Source organism: Gouania willdenowi, chromosome 19 (assembly GCF_900634775.1).
Source record: "Gouania willdenowi chromosome 19, fGouWil2.1, whole genome shotgun sequence".
NCBI classification, from domain to species: Eukaryota; Metazoa; Chordata; class Actinopteri; order Blenniiformes; family Gobiesocidae; genus Gouania; species Gouania willdenowi.
Genome location: NC_041062.1, coordinates 23,999,200 through 24,018,946, shown reverse-complemented (window position 1 = coordinate 24,018,946; position 19,747 = coordinate 23,999,200). Strand labels below are relative to the sequence as shown.

At 38.2% G+C, this 19,747-nt stretch overlaps 1 protein-coding gene across 1 annotated transcript in view; it reads right to left on the bottom strand.

Annotated features, from left to right (window-relative positions):
• ca10a (carbonic anhydrase Xa) overlaps window positions 1–19,226 on the bottom strand; it is a 387,959-nt gene extending 368,733 nt beyond the window's left edge. Inside the window, exon 1 of the mRNA XM_028476950.1 lies at window positions 18,752–19,226. Within this exon, the coding sequence (XP_028332751.1) occupies window positions 18,752–18,812 (61 nt within the window). The 5' untranslated portion in view covers window positions 18,813–19,226. The remainder of the gene's footprint in view (window positions 1–18,751) is intronic.
• Window positions 19,227–19,747: the final 521 nt, after the last annotated feature.

Genomic DNA, 19,747 nt, shown 5'->3' with positions numbered 1-19,747 from the left:
AACTATCAGACTATTCCATTAACTGGTCAAAATCATCAATCCTTCCATTAACAAAAAAATTATGGAACCCAGCAACCCAAAACCCACAATACCCCTCCCCCACAAATTAAATATCAGGGCTTAAATATATCACCAAACCTAAATGAATTAGTTAAACTGAACCTAGATCCACTGTTGGATAAAGTCACAGAAGACCTGCGGAGATGGAACAATCTCCCCATCTCACTCCTTGGCAGAATAGCCTCAGTTAAAATGAAAATCTTACCTAAAATAAACTATGATCCCACTGAAACCAACAACGCAATGGTTCAAAAGATTAAATTATGCAATTACAAAATTCTATGCGAGGAATAAAAAACCAAAAATAAGTCTTTCAACCCTCCAAAAAAATAAATGCGAGGGTGGTTTAGAAGCACCTAATTTCATGCATTATTACTTAGCAAACCAACTATTATATTTAACAGAATGGCTAAAACCAAAAGAATACCACAACACCTGGCTAGAAATAGAACAGCTAGACTGCAAACATATTAAACTCTCTGATCTCCCTTTTATCACTGCAACCCTCAAACGTCATAACTGCTTTAAAAACCCACTGATTGCCTCCACCCTGACTGCGTGGTGGAAAGCCCTGGACATTACAAATGTTCAATTAAAAACTAGTACGTTGTCTCCAATCTGGCACAACCCCAACTTTAGAAACAGAAAAACACCGCTCTATCTGAAGACATGGGAAGAAAGTGGAATCACTCATCTCCAAGACCTCTTCAAAAATGACTCAGGACATATAACAATCTAACCCAAACATTCAATATGAATAAAAATATATTTTTACAGTACTTACAAGTAACAGAAACAATCAAGAAAAATAATCCTGTAGATCCAATTATGTTACAACCTCCAGAACTAGCTATATATATGAAAAAAATCTCAACAAAATCAAAAAAACAAAATATACAGAGCACTCTCGAACACTAACTTTAATCACTTATCAATCGCTAAATGGGAAGCTGAACTCTCAATCACCACAAACACCGATTTCTGGACAGAAATTTGTTGTAATACTTTAAAGATGACAAAAAACACAAATTCAATACAAGGTCCTCCACAGATCCCACATTATCCAACAGAAAATGTATAAAATGGGCTTCTCCCCAACAGACATCTGCTCTCAGTGCACCCAGGGAACAGCTGATTCATATTTACATGTCTTATGGCTCTGTTCCCCAGTTCAACAGTTTTGGTTTCTAATTACTGAACAACTGTCCTCTATTTTGGACTACAGGATTCCTCTCTCTCCAGATCTATGTCAGATAGGAGACTTGACTATGCTCGATATTCCAGTAAACCAATCACAATCCATCCTTGTGACACTCACCATAGCAAAAAAAAACTTGAATTGGAAAGATAAAATATCCTTAAACATAAACCAATGGTGAGTGGGGGGGCGGCCTGTGGTTCTTGCCTTGGCGGATCCGCGTCGGGAGTGGTTGGTCTGCTGGCTAGGTGCGCCGGGCCCCGTGGGCGCTGTGCCGGGCGGGGGTGTTGCAGGGGGCTCTCTTTGCGGGGTCTCTCCGGGCGGTGTCGGCCTGGTGGGGCGTGGGGGCCCCTCTTCCTTTTGGGTGTGGCTTGGTGCTTTTCTCGTCTCCTGGATGTTGGTGGGGGGCCTTGGGGTTGGGGGTTAGGGTTGGTGGCGTGGTGCGCTGGACCCTCGGCTCCTTGGTGATTTCTCGAGTGTGTGTGTGGGGGGCGGTGGCTGCCTTTCGGCTTGGGGTCTTAGGGGCGTCTGGATGGCTACTCGGCCGTGGGGTGGTTGCCTGGGCTCCCTAGCCCTCGCTCTTTCAGCTAGCCTGGCTACATCTTCGGGTCAGGGGCAGTGCTTGGGTTTGCAGTAGTGGTTCTTGCACATACATTGGTTTACGATGCACTGCCATGTCTTAGACTTTGGAATAAAAATTGTAGTGGGTTTAACTTTAGACACGTTGATCCAAAATAATTTTAGGTATAACCATTCACTCCTTCCCTCTGTCCACAGCCACCACCATTATAGCTAAGCTTCACACTTATCACCAGACTGACTTGATTACACAACACAATAAGCACAATATGCACAACTACAACTTCACATCTCACTCTCACTTTACAATAATCAAATGTTCCCCACGCTTCCATTTTGTACCTTGAATCTCTCCTCCCTGCTCTCTTCCCCCTCCACCTCCCCACCCCCTCACCTAGGTGTAACACTGCCCTCTCTTTTTACATCCTCCCAATAAAAAAGTGTTTCTTACTATTCCTTAGGGAGGGCTGTGATGGTCACAATTATGTAATAAAACAAATTAATTTATTTAAGTGAATAACAAAACATGCATTGCTGTCTAAAAAAGATTGCACTTCTTGTAGTGTTGACCTTTGACAGCATGTGCAGACAATTAAAAAAAAAATCAATAAATAAAAAATATATATATATATATATCAAAAAGGATGTCAAACTGCAGTTCTTTGTCATTTTGGTCTTGTTAAGAATGTTTCCAAATCATTGTGTATATTTCCAAAATTAACTTGTAAATAATGTCTGCACTGGGAGCCAGAGGATACATCACTACCCTAAACCCCACAGAACAAGTCTCAAACATGTCAAACATAGCATATGGTGTTAGATTCTCACTCATTAGTTGTGGAAACAACAGCAGCGAGGAGAAAATAACAATATGTTCTTTGTCATCTGGTGCCACATCTAAGTCGCTGTGTTGACGGGGGGTAGTAAACCAACATCTAAATGTCAATATAAATTGGTTTAGAAACAGATTTTCATTAATGCAAAAAGAATACAACATAAGCACATTTTAATTCCTTGTACAGTTTTATTAGATCACAATACTAGAAAAAAGCTTCTGACTTCACATTCAAATGTAACAATTTCAAAGACAGTTTAACTACAAAGACTGAAAAATCTCAGACGCTTTTATTAGCTTGTCTTTCTCCACCAATGACAAACTGAAGGATTACCTTTTTATGCCATTTTTAAATAGCAGAACATGAAACAGAAGAATGTGTCCCCGTTAAGGCTGCAACGATTAGACATTGTCGAGAAAAATCGATAACAGAATTAGTCACTAATTGTCGGTTATGTCATCACCGTCTTCCTCAAGCTGTTGATGGAGCTGAACATTGTTTTTTAATGAGGAGTGGCTCATCTACCATCTATATATCTGTGCTCAGAGCTGTATGCACGTTACGGACATGATTAGAGGAAGATATATCATCAAAAACATTCCCACTGGTAAGAATATGTCACTGTTAACGGGAGTTCACCGCTGGCGACGCCGCTCACACACGAAGCTCTGCTCATCACAGTCTACCTGAAGCTATGACGAGCAGTGACACGTCATACACCACTACTTAGTTCAGACCAGACACACACCCAACAAAGTGAACCAGTCTAAGTTCCTCCATCAGATCCACCCAAAGTTCCACAAACACGGTGACAGAGGAACCTGCAGCAACGCTTATCAACTGGAAAGAGGACTAAAGCTAACTAAGCTAAGCTAACCCACCGACACATAGGACTGAGCTAAGAGCTAATGCTAACCACTTAATGAAAGGAAGAGACTAGTAAAAAGTCCACGTCTTACTGTCATTAAACCACAAAGGGCCACAGATTTATTAATGGTCAGATTTAACACTTTTATGGAAATATAAAAGCTAACATGTCACACGTTGTGTGAAATAAATTTTGGCATAAAACTATCATCAGTATTCATCCGTCCTGACTTGTGAAACGCAATATTTTTAATTATATTTCACGTGTTCACAGACCAAGCTGGTCCCATTAGATAATAATGTAAATATTGTGATTATTACACCAGAATATGCTGTTAGTAATGATCTCAGTAATTAATGATTAAATCATCAACTTGATCTGGTTTAATTTTAGTAAATCAGTGATATTTATCAACCATAACTTTATTTAAGTCATTATCAGTTATAAAATAAACTAGATTCAGCAGCAGTGGTTTATATTAAACAGTAAAAACACTAATGCAGTTGGTTTTGCTTTTTATTTTTTTTTAGAATATAATTTCATTATAAATGAGGTTGGGAATTGGTTTATTTATTGTTTGTAGTTGTCGTAATTTACCCAAGCCACGTTTAAAAGATTGTAGCAACAGAGCAAATAATTGTACAATTTGTCATCTGATTAGTCGTTTCAATAATCAATGACTAGCTGACTATTAAAATAGTCGTTAGTCCCTGTGCATGAGTGTGACAAAACGTGGGGACATCATGAGAAAAAGCAATTGTCATGTCTGTGTAGGGATAAGTGAAAATGATCATTGTTGGCACGACAACGACAACACAATCCAACTTAGGCCTTGGTCCAAAGTTGGATTAGTTGTGTTTTGTCACCAGAAAAGGAGGACAGTGATTGGTTTAACACCATTTTGTTGTAGTTTGTTCAGGGTATTCCCTGTGATATCACCTCACTCTGCGAGACATTCAATTTCAGGTAGAAACTCATTTTAGTTTTTTTCCACAAACCCCAAAATGAACATCTGCCATTGTTTTGCTACAACTTCTCGTCTGCTGGGAAGTCACTTTGGCAAACACAAGAAATCACGGTAAACACTTATATGCATCCGCCTCCAGGACTCCAGATCCCACGATGCAATGCACAAATCTTTTTCCGACAAAGTCAATAAGAGAATGTTTACAATAGATATCAAATCAAACTTTTGAGCTACAAATTTAACCTTTAAAAATTTTATTCTCAAAATAGTACAACTTTAATCTTGTAGTGCTCAGATTTCCCTAATAAACCGTTGTAATGTTACTCATAACTTTGCTACAAAAAAGAGAGATACATTTAAAGTGCCTTCTAGAGATGGTTTGGTTTATCAAGTATTCATGTATCCTTATTGACATTTACATTTTGTAAAAAGATCCAAAACATCAAGATTTAACTTTATAATACTAAAATTGCAGTAATGAACACAAACTTAAACGGCAGTGGCTATCAGTACAGTTGCTGTATCAATATACTGACATTCTATCTGTACGCAGCGCCCCTCATTGGCCAGTTTAGGTCACGTGACTAAGACTAAACCTAATCCTAACACGTTACATCCATTGGTAAACGTACCAATAGGACCGAAGGTTGTCCGTATGGCAACTGTACGAATAGACACTTTCAACTTAAACAATTGCAGTTCACAGAGGTACTGCACAAATAAGAGTAAAACTCATTTTTATGTCATTATAACAAGTTAATAATACTATCAAGTTTAGGATCCAAATAATATCAGCGCTTTGGTTGTTTAATTCCCTTTTTTTTTCACTCAGCCTATTTGGCACCCCCTAGATGTATGGCACCCTTAGCATTTGCCTATATTGTCTATATAACAGGCCGGCCCTGCACTGAAGGCACTCAATTCATTTCACGGCAATAAGTTCTCTTTGAATTATCTCAGAGAACTTCAACGCTCATGGTCCACATTGGTTGAATATCACTGCATTGATTTATTAGGAAAGGCCTGGACAACAATGACCAAAAGTATATGTTCAAGATGATTTACGGAAAAAAACAGTAATGTTTACTTAACGGCTGCTGACAAATCAATTTGGAGCCTGAGCCCTGAGAGTCGAACCTTCAGATGAGATTGACCTGACATTAACATCAGCCCAGAAGAGGCCACCATGCTAGAGGTTTTTAATTTACACCTAGGGCAAACCATCAAAACACTACAAGAAATTGTTGTGTGGGAAGAAAAAAAATGTAGCGAGCATGTGTCCGCACCAGCTGACCCTTGTCCTCCCAGGAGGCCACATTTTTGGCTGCAAGCTCCACTCGCTGGATATAGTTGCATTTCTGGTGCTGAAAGGCAATGAAAATTTGACATTTTCTTTTCGGTTACTCTGCATAACCTTCAGACCTCAGTGTAGACAGTGATCATTGGAACTAAAGATTACTAACGGACCACTTTCCTCTGCAAAGCCAACACTCAGCGTTGTTTGTTCTTTAACACACGACTGGAGAATTACATAGATTAGTTGTCAACATGACGTTTGTGTTTGTTTATATGCACTGGTTAGAAATCATGCATCAGTCAAACATATAGTATGTAATTAGTTTATCTACCACAGTCAAAGCTTACATTTGTCTGGTGTGATTTGGATTTGAACATGATTTAGGGCCTCTAGTTATCTGTAATAACTAAATATTGAACCAAAACATGGAAAACGCTGAATTCTCGTTGGGAAACAGAAAAAAACTATCTGAATTGATTTCATTTTTTTGTGTGTGTTTCTGTTGTCGCTTAGTGAGTTGCTGGTAATATCTTAAAATGTTTAACTATTAACCTGTTTAACTAAAAATAAACATTGTAAAGCCTTTTCCTGTCTCTCTATCCTCTGTAGTGCCATTGCGTACCCCCATTTGAGAAACACTGTACTAGACTAACCAAAACCAACACTAAACGGTGGGCAGGTGGGGCTTGAATGGAGATGACAGCTACACATACTGTATCTCCAATACCATCTGTTCTAGGACGGATACACTCCTTTAATAATCCTTTCTATGGTTTTGATTTCAAACTTTAACCACCTTTAGAAGCCTGTATATATTTGTAAAGCAGCACATCCACAACCTTCAGCCAGACGAGCATCAGCTTTATCAAGACATGCCTCCATCTCAGATGTAAGGTTTGGCCATGTGTACCCGATGACATCATCTGGAAACTCATACCGTGGTTCAAACCTCGCTAGTGAGGTCTGAATCCTGTGTTAATAAATGACTGGTCGTCCAGTCTAATACTGGGTAAGAGCGCTTGTTTTTTCCACTACATGTTGCTTCACTCATTCAGTGCCATTGACGTAATATTACGTCATTTACGTTTTTTCACTGTGATTACTAGAAAACACCCTGGCGGAGGTCCCTCATCCATATCTAAACTGTAGGGTGATGTAGTGACCAACTGTGCCCTGAATGTGGCAGCAGCGCATTTTTAAATGAGAGATTAGCCATTGATACTACCATTATCTAAGGAGGAAGAAGCAGGACGAGGGAGATTATGGCGCTAAGGAGTGATATTGTGAAGTATCCAGCAGCTCACAGCACCACATACTAACACAGAACATGTGTAGACCTGAGTGGATTATTGATTATGCTGCGATCATGCATGAGATAAAACCATAAACTAACCGGGCCAAACGGGTCATCACTGCGTGTCGGGAGGAAGAAGAAGTTCCGTCTGTGTGATTGACGGGGGGAGAGACTTGGAGGAATGCCAAAATACAGTCAGAAATCTCTGACATGGATAGTAAAATAATAATGTTGCCATCAAAAGCCTGGTCTCAGTGTTGTTTTTGTAGTTCTATAGAAGGAAACCAATGTTGACGTGTTACTAAAGCAACAAAAAAAAAAAATGCCGTTTTTCTCAGCTTTTTGTCACAAACAGGCGATGTGTGTGAAAGAATGAAACTAGCTAGAAACAAAATGATTTTTTCTGATGAGAGTAGAGACTTTATTCTGTCAGAATCTGGTGTCAGATTTCAGATTGTCATAGTACAAAATATTCTGTTGGTTTTTAAAAATCAGTCAAAATGCTCAAAAAACGGCTGGCACTGAGGGGGGGTAGAAATTCTGAAAACGGCTGGCACTGAATGAGTTAAACTCTCATCAGTTTTATCCACACAGCTGACATTGCACTCGAGCCGATAAGTAAAATCTTGACCTGGTGACTGGTGGTTGCTAGCGGTAATGCACGAGTTACAAGTTTCAAAGAGTTACAGATATTGTTCGCCAAAAGTTTTCCAACAGTCACGTGTACAAAGACAACCAATAGAGTGTCCCGGTTCCATTACACACGCATATATATGTACATACAAACACATGGAATGGATTACGCACTTCTTTTACAAATCGTAATACGACACACACGGATTGAAACACACAAATAAGTGGTTCTATGGACAGATGAAAATAAGGACTTACGTATTATATTACGCACAATAAAATTGTTTTGTTACAATAATGTCCCCATACTATGGCATACAATTTTTGGTGATTGGAAAAAAAGGATCATGTATCCTGTATTTGGCAGGGAAATGCCTCACATGCATTTATACACTATTTCTTTTATCAGAGGATGTGTGACTGAGGGTCTACAAAGTGTGACAAACGCACAATTATTTCCAATTCCACTCATAATCCCAATCAAATTCTCCGGCTACATATGATCATGTGACTGGAAATACATGCAGAGCTTCATCTGAAGTTTAATGTGTTCAGATTATTATGACACAACTATTCCATTTTCATAAATTATCTAAACTGTAGTTCACTATTAACTAGGGCTGGACAATATATCAAGATTGAAGATACATCAAGTTTTCTATTTTGGCGATACAGAAAATTACAATATCGCCTATATTGATAAATATGTATTTTTATAGCTTATTTTGTTATAAAACACTCATTTTAGGAGTTGCTGCTTTCACTATTTCTCAGAACAGCATGAAAAGCACAGTTTGATGGATTTCTGAGTGTGTCCTAACCAAGACCTTCCCCTAAAAAAGCCACACTACAGAACTCACTCACACGTGCTGTCCCTTAGAGGAGAAAAAGATAAAGATGGCACATGTTTTTAATGAGTATCACTATCTATCAGAGACAAACACAGTGCATGTCCTCCATAGCTGCAGTTCATGTATTTGTCATTGCTGTAGCTCATACCGCCCCCCCCCCCCGTTGGGGGTCAGGGTAGTTTCTGCCTCAGCTGTTGGCACTGAGCACCTCTGACTGTCACTGGTACTGAACCATCAAACCATCAAACCCTGTAGAGAGCTGCAGGAGGAAAGATGAATCCCTTATCTTAAAGCAGGTAAATGGAAGTACATCATGTCCACTCTGATAACCTCTACTTTAGAATGAGATGATGATGATTGTCTCCATGAAATCACCTCAGGGTGCTGTGGCAGCGCCCAAAGACTCACTGTCAGCGCAGTCATACCAAAGCTCTTCCTCTTGATTACATCACAGATTAAAGTCCTGGCAATGAAAAGACTTTGACGTCGGAGATCCACGCTCAACTGTGCGAGATAACGGGCTGCATTTAAAGTCTGACGCTGCTCTGCTCCCATTCCACCACGTAAATGAGTGACTTCCATCCATTCAAATCAAGTTCAAAGAGAGAGAGAGAGAGAGAGAATAATACAGACCATCAACGTTCCTGCACCTGTGGCTAACCTTAAGTTTTAAATCCCTGGTAAGATAAACTAAATAAACTATTCTGGATGAAAATAAAGATTTCATTTGTGTGAGGAAAGTTTGATTTAACTGCCAACATGCCAGCCTAATCAGTATACTTGATATGTTCAATGCTCAAATAAATCTTTACACTTTACATAACATTAATCAATATAATCTTAACTGTATAGAATTTTACACACACTATTGTCTTCATTGAGAAGGTATTTTGTTCAGCTCTCGAAGGACTTGAATCCAGGTGAGATGAGGCAAAATGGCTCCTTTAAGAGGTTTAAATACACAATTTGTGCCACTTTTGGCTTTTTCTCCAATAAGGAACACCATGTGTGAGTGAGTTCTAGTTTAGATGAAGGTCTGGGTCAGGATGCAGTGATTCTTAAAAATGAGCTTTACACACTGTTCTTACAAGTAGAGAAAGCAGCGACTCCTGAAACAAGGATTTTAATACAAAACAAACTATAAAATATCTCAGAAATATAAAAACAAAAACACTGTTTAACTGTACTCTAAGATTTATATTATATAGTTGTATGATGTGATTTGTACTGTGACTGCATAAAGCAAAACAAGTAAAAAAAAAAGAAAAAGGTTAATCTCAATATAGGTGATATTGTCTATATTGCCAAAATAGAAAACTCAATATATCTCGATTCTCCATACTGTATATTGCCCAGCCCTAATCTGAACAATATCCACTGTTATCCAGGAAGTTTATTATGATTTGCACCATAGTATATAGTAATTTAAAAAATGTAAATCACCAAAAGTCACAAAAAATGGTGGAAAATGTGGTGAAATGGGATTTTTAAAAACCACAAAAATTGATTCAAGGTTGCAATTTAGAGTGGGCAGAAAAAAAGGATTCAATATTGAATCAGAATCAACTTTATTGACCAAGTAATGTATGTTATACACACGAGGAATTTGACTTGGTGAACTGTGCTCTCTCTAATAGTGTAAACATTTAATGTTTACACTATTACACTATAGAAAAAATAATAATAAATATAAACAGTAGTTATTGGAACAATTATCAAAAACCATCAGTTTAAACTGTCAAATAATGGGCATGAATCATGAATGTGGTTAAATTGGCAAAAATAATCATGAAATATGGTGAAAATAGGTTAAAAGTGACAATAATGGGTCAAAATATGTGACATTAGGTGGAAAAGTGGTGAAGATGGTTTATAAGTGCTGAGCATGTGTTAGAAGTGGAAAAAAAGTGCAGAAAAATCATTGAAATGTGATGGAGAAGTGTCAGAAATGGGAACAATGTAGCAAAAATGAATTAAAATGTGCAAAAATATGGAAAGAATGTGATGAAAATAGGTTAAAATATGACTCCTTCCCAGTGCCTCGTGACACCAAATGGGGTCCTGAACTCAACGTTGAGAACCCCTGATATAGTGGAACCAAACTATGTACACAACAATAAATTATTTTCCATTCCTCCAATATTCTGAGTGATTTTAGCTCCTTGTCAGTCTTTCCAAGGATTTCCTGACTGAAATAGAAAAGAACATTTATCTTTATTATAGTTATTGTCCACATTATTTTACCCATGAAGAACTGCAACGACACAAGGACAAAAACAAGCGACAATGCAAACTTTAACCAGGATTGATTTCTTTGTTGGGAGCTGATGCGACTGTGTGTAAGTGGGCGGGACATGAGAAAAGCTAACGCAAAGCAACCTTTGTGTAGGAAGTCCAACACAGGACCTGCCCTGATCTGCTTTGATGGAAACACGACTTCAATTCATGTACAGATGAGTCATTTGTCTAAATGTATTGGTATTTACAGCAGTTAAATTATTATACTATTCATGACATTTGCAAACAGACAAAAAAAAAAGACTTAAAATCCATAGAATAAACAGTGAAATAATTGGATATGATTTATTTTAATGAGAGGTTCATTCTGATTAGCGTTGATATGATGTGAAATGAACCAATCTACAAAACATATTTGTGTTCATTCACTTTTGGTCACAGTAGCTGTGTTTCTATTACCCTTGGCAATGCACAAAATCTAAATATTGCAATAAAAACTGGTAATGAAAACACCTTTTTTTAAAAATCGCTTAACGCTTTCACGAGGAGGAATTTCAGAAGTTTCAATATTGAAATGTGTCGCAAAAGTGCCATGGAAACACTTTTTCCCCAAAAAAAGCGTCATGGAGGGTGACGTACATGGTCACATGACCACTGCTCTCTGAGAAAACATGACGCGGATACGTGTGAACAGAAGAGGAGACCCAGACATTTCTTATCATTTGACTTAAATATTATTAGTGCCACATTAGACGTGAAACAACAAAGGAATAAGGTGTTCTAAGGATGTTTGGAGCATCCGTCTTCCTGCAGAGAAGTCTTGCAGGATGAGATTTAACCAGAGTTACCAGGCTACACAACAATGTTCAATGGAAACTAGGGTGTTCCGATCCAATATGGGTCCGATATTAGCCTGAAAACGAATATTGGAATAAAAATTTCTGGATTTTCCGATTTTTTTATTAATTTTTCATTTTTTATTCATTTTATTTAATTGTAGAATACTGTAGATATTATGTTGAAGGTCAAAATGTATGTAACCAATTGGTTAATAAAAAATGGGTCAGTTTTTCTCATCCCTATTGTTGCTGAATATTGTTCTGTTTGAGTGACATCACTTGATCAAGTCTTTTCTAACATTCCACACTACAAAATAAGTCAATATTTCTTTTTATTAAAGAAAAGAGAGAATAAAAAAGTATGTATGATTCTTGCTGATAACGGATCAATATCGACCGATATCGATCCCTAATTCATCCCTAATGGAAACACGTTCAAAGCACAATTAAAGTTTGTCGACATTTAGAAATATCGCTTTTATTTTGAGAAAATCTGTAATGGAAACCCAGCTACTGTGTGTCAAATGGGTCACATTACACACACACACACACACACACACAGGAAAACGCCATACAAACACAGTGAGAACATGCAAAGTGCTCAGTCCCTACCTTCCTATGCTATGAACTGCTAGAATATGTAAACTTTTTAATCATCTGAAGTCCTATTTTAACCAATTCCTCAGCAGATTTGTTTTTTTTTTTTTTAATTTGTATTAACTAAAACTAGACTAAAATACACTGAAATACAAATTTTTTGCCGAAACCGAAAACTGAAAATGAAAAAGGCCGAAAACTAAAACAATGAAATAAATTGTTATTCAAATGTTCAGTGTTCATTGCATTTCTGGCTCCGCTGGTGAAAACATACGTCTTTACCGTCCAAAAATGCACAAAGCGCGTCTCGCTGTTGCTCTTTCAAAAAGGAAACACTGGATTTTTCTAAAACTGAGTTTAAAACAGCTTCTACACGTTCATCCTCATGCGTCGACATCTTTCTGTTTTGATTTGGAGCTATGCTAATAACGGTAGCCCAGCTCGTTCCTCTCCCCGCAACTGCGCATGCACCAGTTTTGCTTCAAAGCTTCTGCCTTCGTCACACCCGGATATCCCGCCCTAAACCACAACACTGCATCATGATTGGTTGGAACCGGTTCGGTTCGGCTTCGAAAGACAAAGGCGGGAACAGCATAAGATGGATTCATCTTGTAGGCAAGGTTAGAATTCCATTACATCACTACTAAAATAAATGATTTTATTAGCAAGACATTAACCTGAGGAAATGTACATCTCAGTAAGGCTGCAATGATTAGTCGACATAATTGATTATGTCAACTATATAATATCGGATGCGTTTATATTGTAAATTCATGATAAAATCCAGTCCGCAGCCGCTTCCTGCTTTCTTTCTGCTGCAGTGCCTGACATTGACTGATAGGGGCAGTGTTGCACCACCAACTTTGTGCAAATAAACAGTGAAGAAGAAGAATAGAGGAGAGAGGAAAAAAACAGAATAAGAAGCTTAACGCGACCTAAAATTTAGAACTTTTCAACGAAAACAAACTCTGAAGTTCAGTTCTCATTAAAGCAAAACCGAGATACATGGGGGGGTGGGGGGGGGGGGTAGCCCCAGTTTATACACGGACTAAGAGAGGAGTGACATCACTACCGCTGATATTTACCCAATCTTTAGTTTCTAATCACATGCTAATGTGTTTGTTATCAGACAGTTTGTGGTTGAAATATACAGTATATTATTTAATAATAGGCTTCATTTGGTCTCAAAGCATGTTAAACACTGAACTTAAACTAATCAAACTTAAATCAAGTCATTACCTCCAGCTGCAGCTTTTTAAAGTGACTTATTTACTCTCTTTGTTTACTACTACTACTTTGTTTAAGACAACTTAGACTTTAAGTTTTTGATATATCATTTATATCAATGATATTTTATGTGTTAAATACAACAACTACACTACAAATACATGTTTTGTGTCATTATTTTAATTCCTTTCTGATTATGTCACAGTACAACAGGGTGTACACAGGTGGAAGGATTTAAGCAGGTGTTAAAATATGTGTATCAAAACAGAAAAATAATGGATAGATGAGTCGACTACTGAAGTCATTGTTAGTTGCTGCTCTACATCTAACAGTGTGGGGGGGGGGCTCCTGCTTTAAACAACAGCGCAGACCCTTTACATGTACTCCTACAAGCTGTGAACACCATGAGGTGTTGAAAAGGTTTCCTCATCTTCAAACATCCTAAAAACTAACCCACACACTTTTTTTTTTTATTTTTAGTCTGTGATACAGAATGGAGACTTTAGCAGCTGGTTATATCTAGATCTCTGTGAATGTGGAAAACGGATGGAAAATATACGCAATTTACTTCCTAAAATGAAAGTCATAATTGCTGTTTGTTTTGTTCAGTTTTTTAATTATTTTGTTCCACAAAATCAATTGGAAATGTTAATCTCACTGAATAAAGCCTCACAAACATGATTTGGAACAATTTCTCACATTTACATAAAATTGTATTCATGTTTTTAAGAGAAATGTCAATTCTCGTACACAATGTGACAAACTTTCTCTTCCTGAAATACTTATATAAAATAGAAACAAGCTATGTTTTATCTAGAAAAATAATAGATACAAACTACAGAGGATTAAAAGACGACATTGATGGCCCAGCCGTTATATCCCGCTGAACAAACATCCAAATATTTATTTTGTTTCATTAATTGATTATGGCTTGATTCATTTTTCACACAAACTTTAAATTTCCCCTCCAGCTAAACTCGTTCTACCTTCATTTTAAAATGCTAGCTTTAAAATTAGAAACACATTTTAAAATCAATTGTGTTTAGAAATATTGATTCCACCTCGTTCAGAAGGCGTCACATACTGTAGGTAACACGTGGTTTCGTGTGGATCAATGACTTTAGGCTGACACTGGTTTCAGTGACGTGTGATCAAAAACGTCCAAAGATAAAAACTAATTCAATGTTGAAGTTCATCCACCAATCGAGTTTCAGGGATGTCCCGAAGCGTAGGCGGTGGGCGGAATCGCCTACTACTCTCTTTCTGAAACACTCTTAAACATGTTCATAAATGATTTCATATCCTTTTAGCACCGAAAGAATCATTAAAATCCATGAAAGATTGAAGTTTTCCACACTTTGAGCAACTTTTTCAACGCTGTGTCAGTGGCCATTTTTTAAATCTCGTGCAAAGTCTTGTGTGAGTTCATCTCATGCTTCACCAAGCAGCAGCAGCTTTCCCCGCCTCTCCCATCAGCGGGTCGAATCACTCTCCCAAAGCACGTTAACGTCTGGTATTGGCAGAGAGAAGATGAATGATCAGTGAATATACCATATTTACACTAATATAACGCACCAAAAGCCATTATTTCGCATCATTTTTGCAGTGATTTCTGGCCGTGAGTTTTAGCCTTCTACTTTATTTTGCCTACTACTGTGGAGTCTCCACCAAACTGATGCATTCTGGGTATCAAGTCAATCTCTATGTTGTGCTGTTCCTGACTTTAAAGAACTTTTCTTCACTGGATGTTGTTTGTAGTTCATCAGCGTAAGTGAAAAACCTCAAAAGGAAAATACAACAACAACCATTGAAATCAAATTTAGATTTTCAACTTTGTATTTTATTTAGTTTCTATAGTTTTAAATCAGTAGTTTTTTTTCTAATTAAAGATTTCTACTTTTAATCTTAATCAGTTATAATAAATAATTGGGATTTTAATTTGCATTTTAACAACCAAATATTAACAGTATTTAACGTGTGTGTATAGTATTCATTTGCCCAGCATTAACAAAGAAACAAATCAAATATGTAGAATCATTCTTTTTAATCAGATGTTATTAACAAAATCAAATTAGTAAAAGTAACACTTTAACTCAGGTATTTTTTAACAGTTTTATCTTATTTGTATTTCATATGAATCTAGTTCTAACTACACAGTTAACATGGTCCCTTAAATAAGCTTCATACATTTTTAAACTAAACAAGTATTAACATTATTTGTATTTCCTGTTAAACAATAAACAATTTTCCAAACTTCACATATAAATGAAGAAGAAATGCATTTAACTTAAGTTTCCACGTGAAACAATGTTTAAATCCAAGTTTCCTGATTAGTTTTGAATGGATGTCAGAGTAACAGAAGTTTATAATAAACCTGTGGTTATTTACAGGTTCCAACCAGATGTTCTTTAAACATTAAAGAGTCTTTATATCAAAGTTAAGTCCTAGTTGAAGGTAAACTATTTCCTTTGTAGCTGCTAAGCTAACATTAATCACTGCCATTGACTGGTTTGTGTCACTGTGGGTGAATCAGGTGTGCACACTCACAAGTGGGAGGGGCTTCCACTTGTCCCCTCCCATTGCCTAGAAAGAGGGAGGAGCTAACAGGCAGTTTGGCAGAACAATGGGAAATGAAGTAATGTATGCATAACATGTTTGAACATTGATTCAGGATTCACATGTCACAATACAAAACAATACAACACCTCATGACAATTACAAATGTTCACCTTTACAAGTAGAAAATAATATGAAATACAATTTACTTCATTTATTTCACTTGTGAGAACAAATAAATGGTAACTAAACTGTAATGCAAGCACCAATATCAAAAACAACAAAAAGTTTAACTTTTGCTTCTACAACAGATTCTGATTCTGTTAAGTTATTCAGTTAGTTTAATAAAAAGTAACCACATACATATATCAAAGTGTCCAATATGTTTTAAGAAAATAAAGTGTGTATCAGCTAAAAGTCATTAGGAGTGAAGTAGTTTAAAAGGTCCATATTAAGCTAAATAAACTTTTTTGTGCAGGGTGAACACAAACAATTTGATGACACGTTCCCACTTTGATGACTAATTTGACATAACACTGAGCTGGAGAAGCCACGCCTCCAGGAAGCTCTCTGCCGTGATTGACATGTAAACAGACAGTTTATGTATATACCGGGGAACGCCCCGCCCCAACATGAGCTCGGCTACAGAGTGGGGGGGAGGAGGGTGGGCCGTCCTCTGGCCCTACGTCACCGTGCAGGGAGGAGGAAGCCAGTGTCCCGTCTATAGACACGCCCACTCATGAATATGCATAAGTAAGCAGCAAATCAGCCTGTTTGTGTAGAGTTGGTCAGAAAGTGACTTTTCAGAGGATAAAACTTTGGAAAACAGGAGTTTGTAAAAATAAACTTCAAATACTATGTTTTTGGGGTTCACATAAACTTTAGGTCTCGTGTCAAACTCAAGGCCCGGGGGCCAAATCCGGCCCTTTGGAGCCTCCAATTCAGGGGAAAGTAAAAACAACAGAGAAAACATGAATCATTGTGTAAATGAAACTCAACAATATTTGCAGGTGCTCACAGTTTTCCCGGTGCTTATATCACATGATTGCAGTTATTGTTAACGTTAAACTGTTTATATTCAGTTTTCTATTTTGTCGATATAGAAAATTAGAAAAAGTATTTTCTATTAGCTTATTTCGTATTAAAATGGTAATTTTAGGAGTCGCTGCTTTCACTACTCCTCAGACCTTCCCCCTAAACATGCCACACTGCAGAACTCACTCACACCTGCTGTCCCTTGCAGGAGAAAAAGGCAAAAGTTGCACATATTGTGCAGCTGTTTGTTCATTTAAAAATAAATGTGTCTGTGTGGGATTTTGCATCAGCAAATTTAACCCAGATCTGTCTTTGTGGTCAGAGTTAATATGGATTTAAATTATTGAGATTTATATCGTATATCGTCATTTTGAGAGAAAAAAATATTGAGATATGAATTTTGGCCCATATCGCCAAGCCCTAGTTGAACATGCTCAAAATTCTTACAAAAACCTTCAATTTTCCTAAAATTATGACAATATTTCCTTTAATTAAATAGAAATTGGTCACAAGTAAAGTGAAGACCCTGTTGGGACTGATATATTGTTGGATACTGTTGGTTTCTTAAATATGTTGTATTTTATCTATTTACATATTTGTGCAACCTATGGCACAAAAATGTTGATATAACTCTGTTTCCCACATTAAAGCTGTGGCCCACTTGAGATCAAACTGCTCCATATTTGGCCCCTGAACCAAAATGAGTTTCACACCCCTGCTTTAGGTCTAAATAAAGGTTACAACACAACACAATTTACACCATTATCAGTAATTAAAACTCATGGAAAAAACTAAATAATAAAATCAGAGATATGATTATGTTCGTCATAAAATACTTGTCCCATGCTGAAACACGTTATGATCAATAATTCCATTTGATGTAAAATCATGAAGGTGCTTAAATCCATAACATTTTTAATCGATTTCCCATCTTTTTCCAGACATTTCAATGGTTTTTGAAGTTTATTTTTCTGCAGGAAAACACTGGAGGGTGGGGCCACCACATCGGACAGTGTAACGGAGTATCCGTTCCTTCCACTGAGCATTTACGCACGCAGCAGAGATGGTGCGTAAAATGCAGTAAAATTACGCACACGCTCATATTGTGAATTCCCACATTTACGTCATTAATGAGCTTTGATTAGGATGAAGAAAGAAAGGCATGATTATTTATTTAAAATGATGAACGCGGATCACAGCAGAATATTTGTGGTAATAAAAAGCAGATTGTCTCCTTTTACAGAAAGGGATAAAAAAAAATTACTTTTCCTCAAACCTTAAAACATTCACTGGAACAAAGACGGGATTGGATGAAAGAAGGTGAACAGAAGCAGTGGAGGAGTGACGCTCCACTCCGAGCACCGCAGTGTGCCACGCGCTCAGCCGTGCGCACGGACTGAGCCACGCACACTAACGGTGCAGGATTAAACAGCCCAAATAAACATCACTTTTATTCCTCCCCAGTCACTCCTGGTGCCGCTCGTGCGTCAAATGGTGGCGCGCACTGAGCTTCACGAAGCGCGTACCTGTAGGTGCCAAAGCAGTGTGCGTGTGCGTGTGCGTGTGGAGTTTGGTGTGAATCCATCCTTTAGCTGCACAACCCACAGACATCACGAGCAGCACAAAGTTAAAGACAAAGTCCGAGACGCACACGCACGGGGCGCGCGTAAACTCACCTGATATGCAGACGATGACGTTTGCCTGAAGAATAATGAATATTTCCCAAAATAAATCCATCCTGTGTTTGTGTTTTCATTCCACGCACATCACGCACAGAAGAAAGAAACAGACGATCAGAAAAGCATCGGTTTGGCTAAAATCCAGATGTGCACGGTCCACCAGGTAATCTCCAACGCACGCGCATAACACGCGCATAGCACGGACCACAGCAGCAGCAGCAGCAGCGGAACAAGTCAGAGAACTATTCCACACACATAGAACCAGGACCAGGATCAGAGCACAGCCAGGCTCCGCGTGCACACATCCATCTCACGGTGCGCGCTCCAACACTAAAAGTCACGCGTGGTCCGTGCGCGCGGGACAGGAGCAGGAGCGACACGAGCCGACTGCGGAACACCTGGACTAGAAACTAAGTGAGCAGGTGGAGAGAGAGAGAGAGAGAGAGAGAGAGAGAGAGAGAGAGAGAGAGAGAGAGAGAGAGAGAGAGCGAGAGAGAGAGAGACAGAGAGAGAAACAGAGAGAGAGAGAGAGAGAGAGAGAGACAGAGAGAGAGAGAGAGTGAGAGAGAGAGCGAGAGAGAGAGAGAGAGAGAGAGAGAGAGAGAGAGAGAGAGAGAGAGAGAGAGAGAGAGAGAGCGAGAGAGAGAGAGAGAGAGAGAGACAGAGAGAGAGAGAGAGAGAGAGAGACAGAGAGAGAGAGAGAGTGAGAGAGAGAGAGAGAAACAGAGAGAGAGACAGAGAGAGAGAGAGAGCGAGCATCCGATCCCTGCGTCAGCGCGAGCACCAGCCGTCAAGTGTGCAGAATCGGGAGTTCCGGTGGAGCGCTGTCAGAATAAGAGCATGGAAGGATTATTGAGGTCACAGCGCATTGGGCTCAACTGTAGAGAGTGAAACACACCGTGTGTGTTCAGGCTTCCATTCTTAAATAAATGACTTCTCATCAACTTTTAAACACATGCTATAAACATGCTCATTGATATTCATTTAAATGGA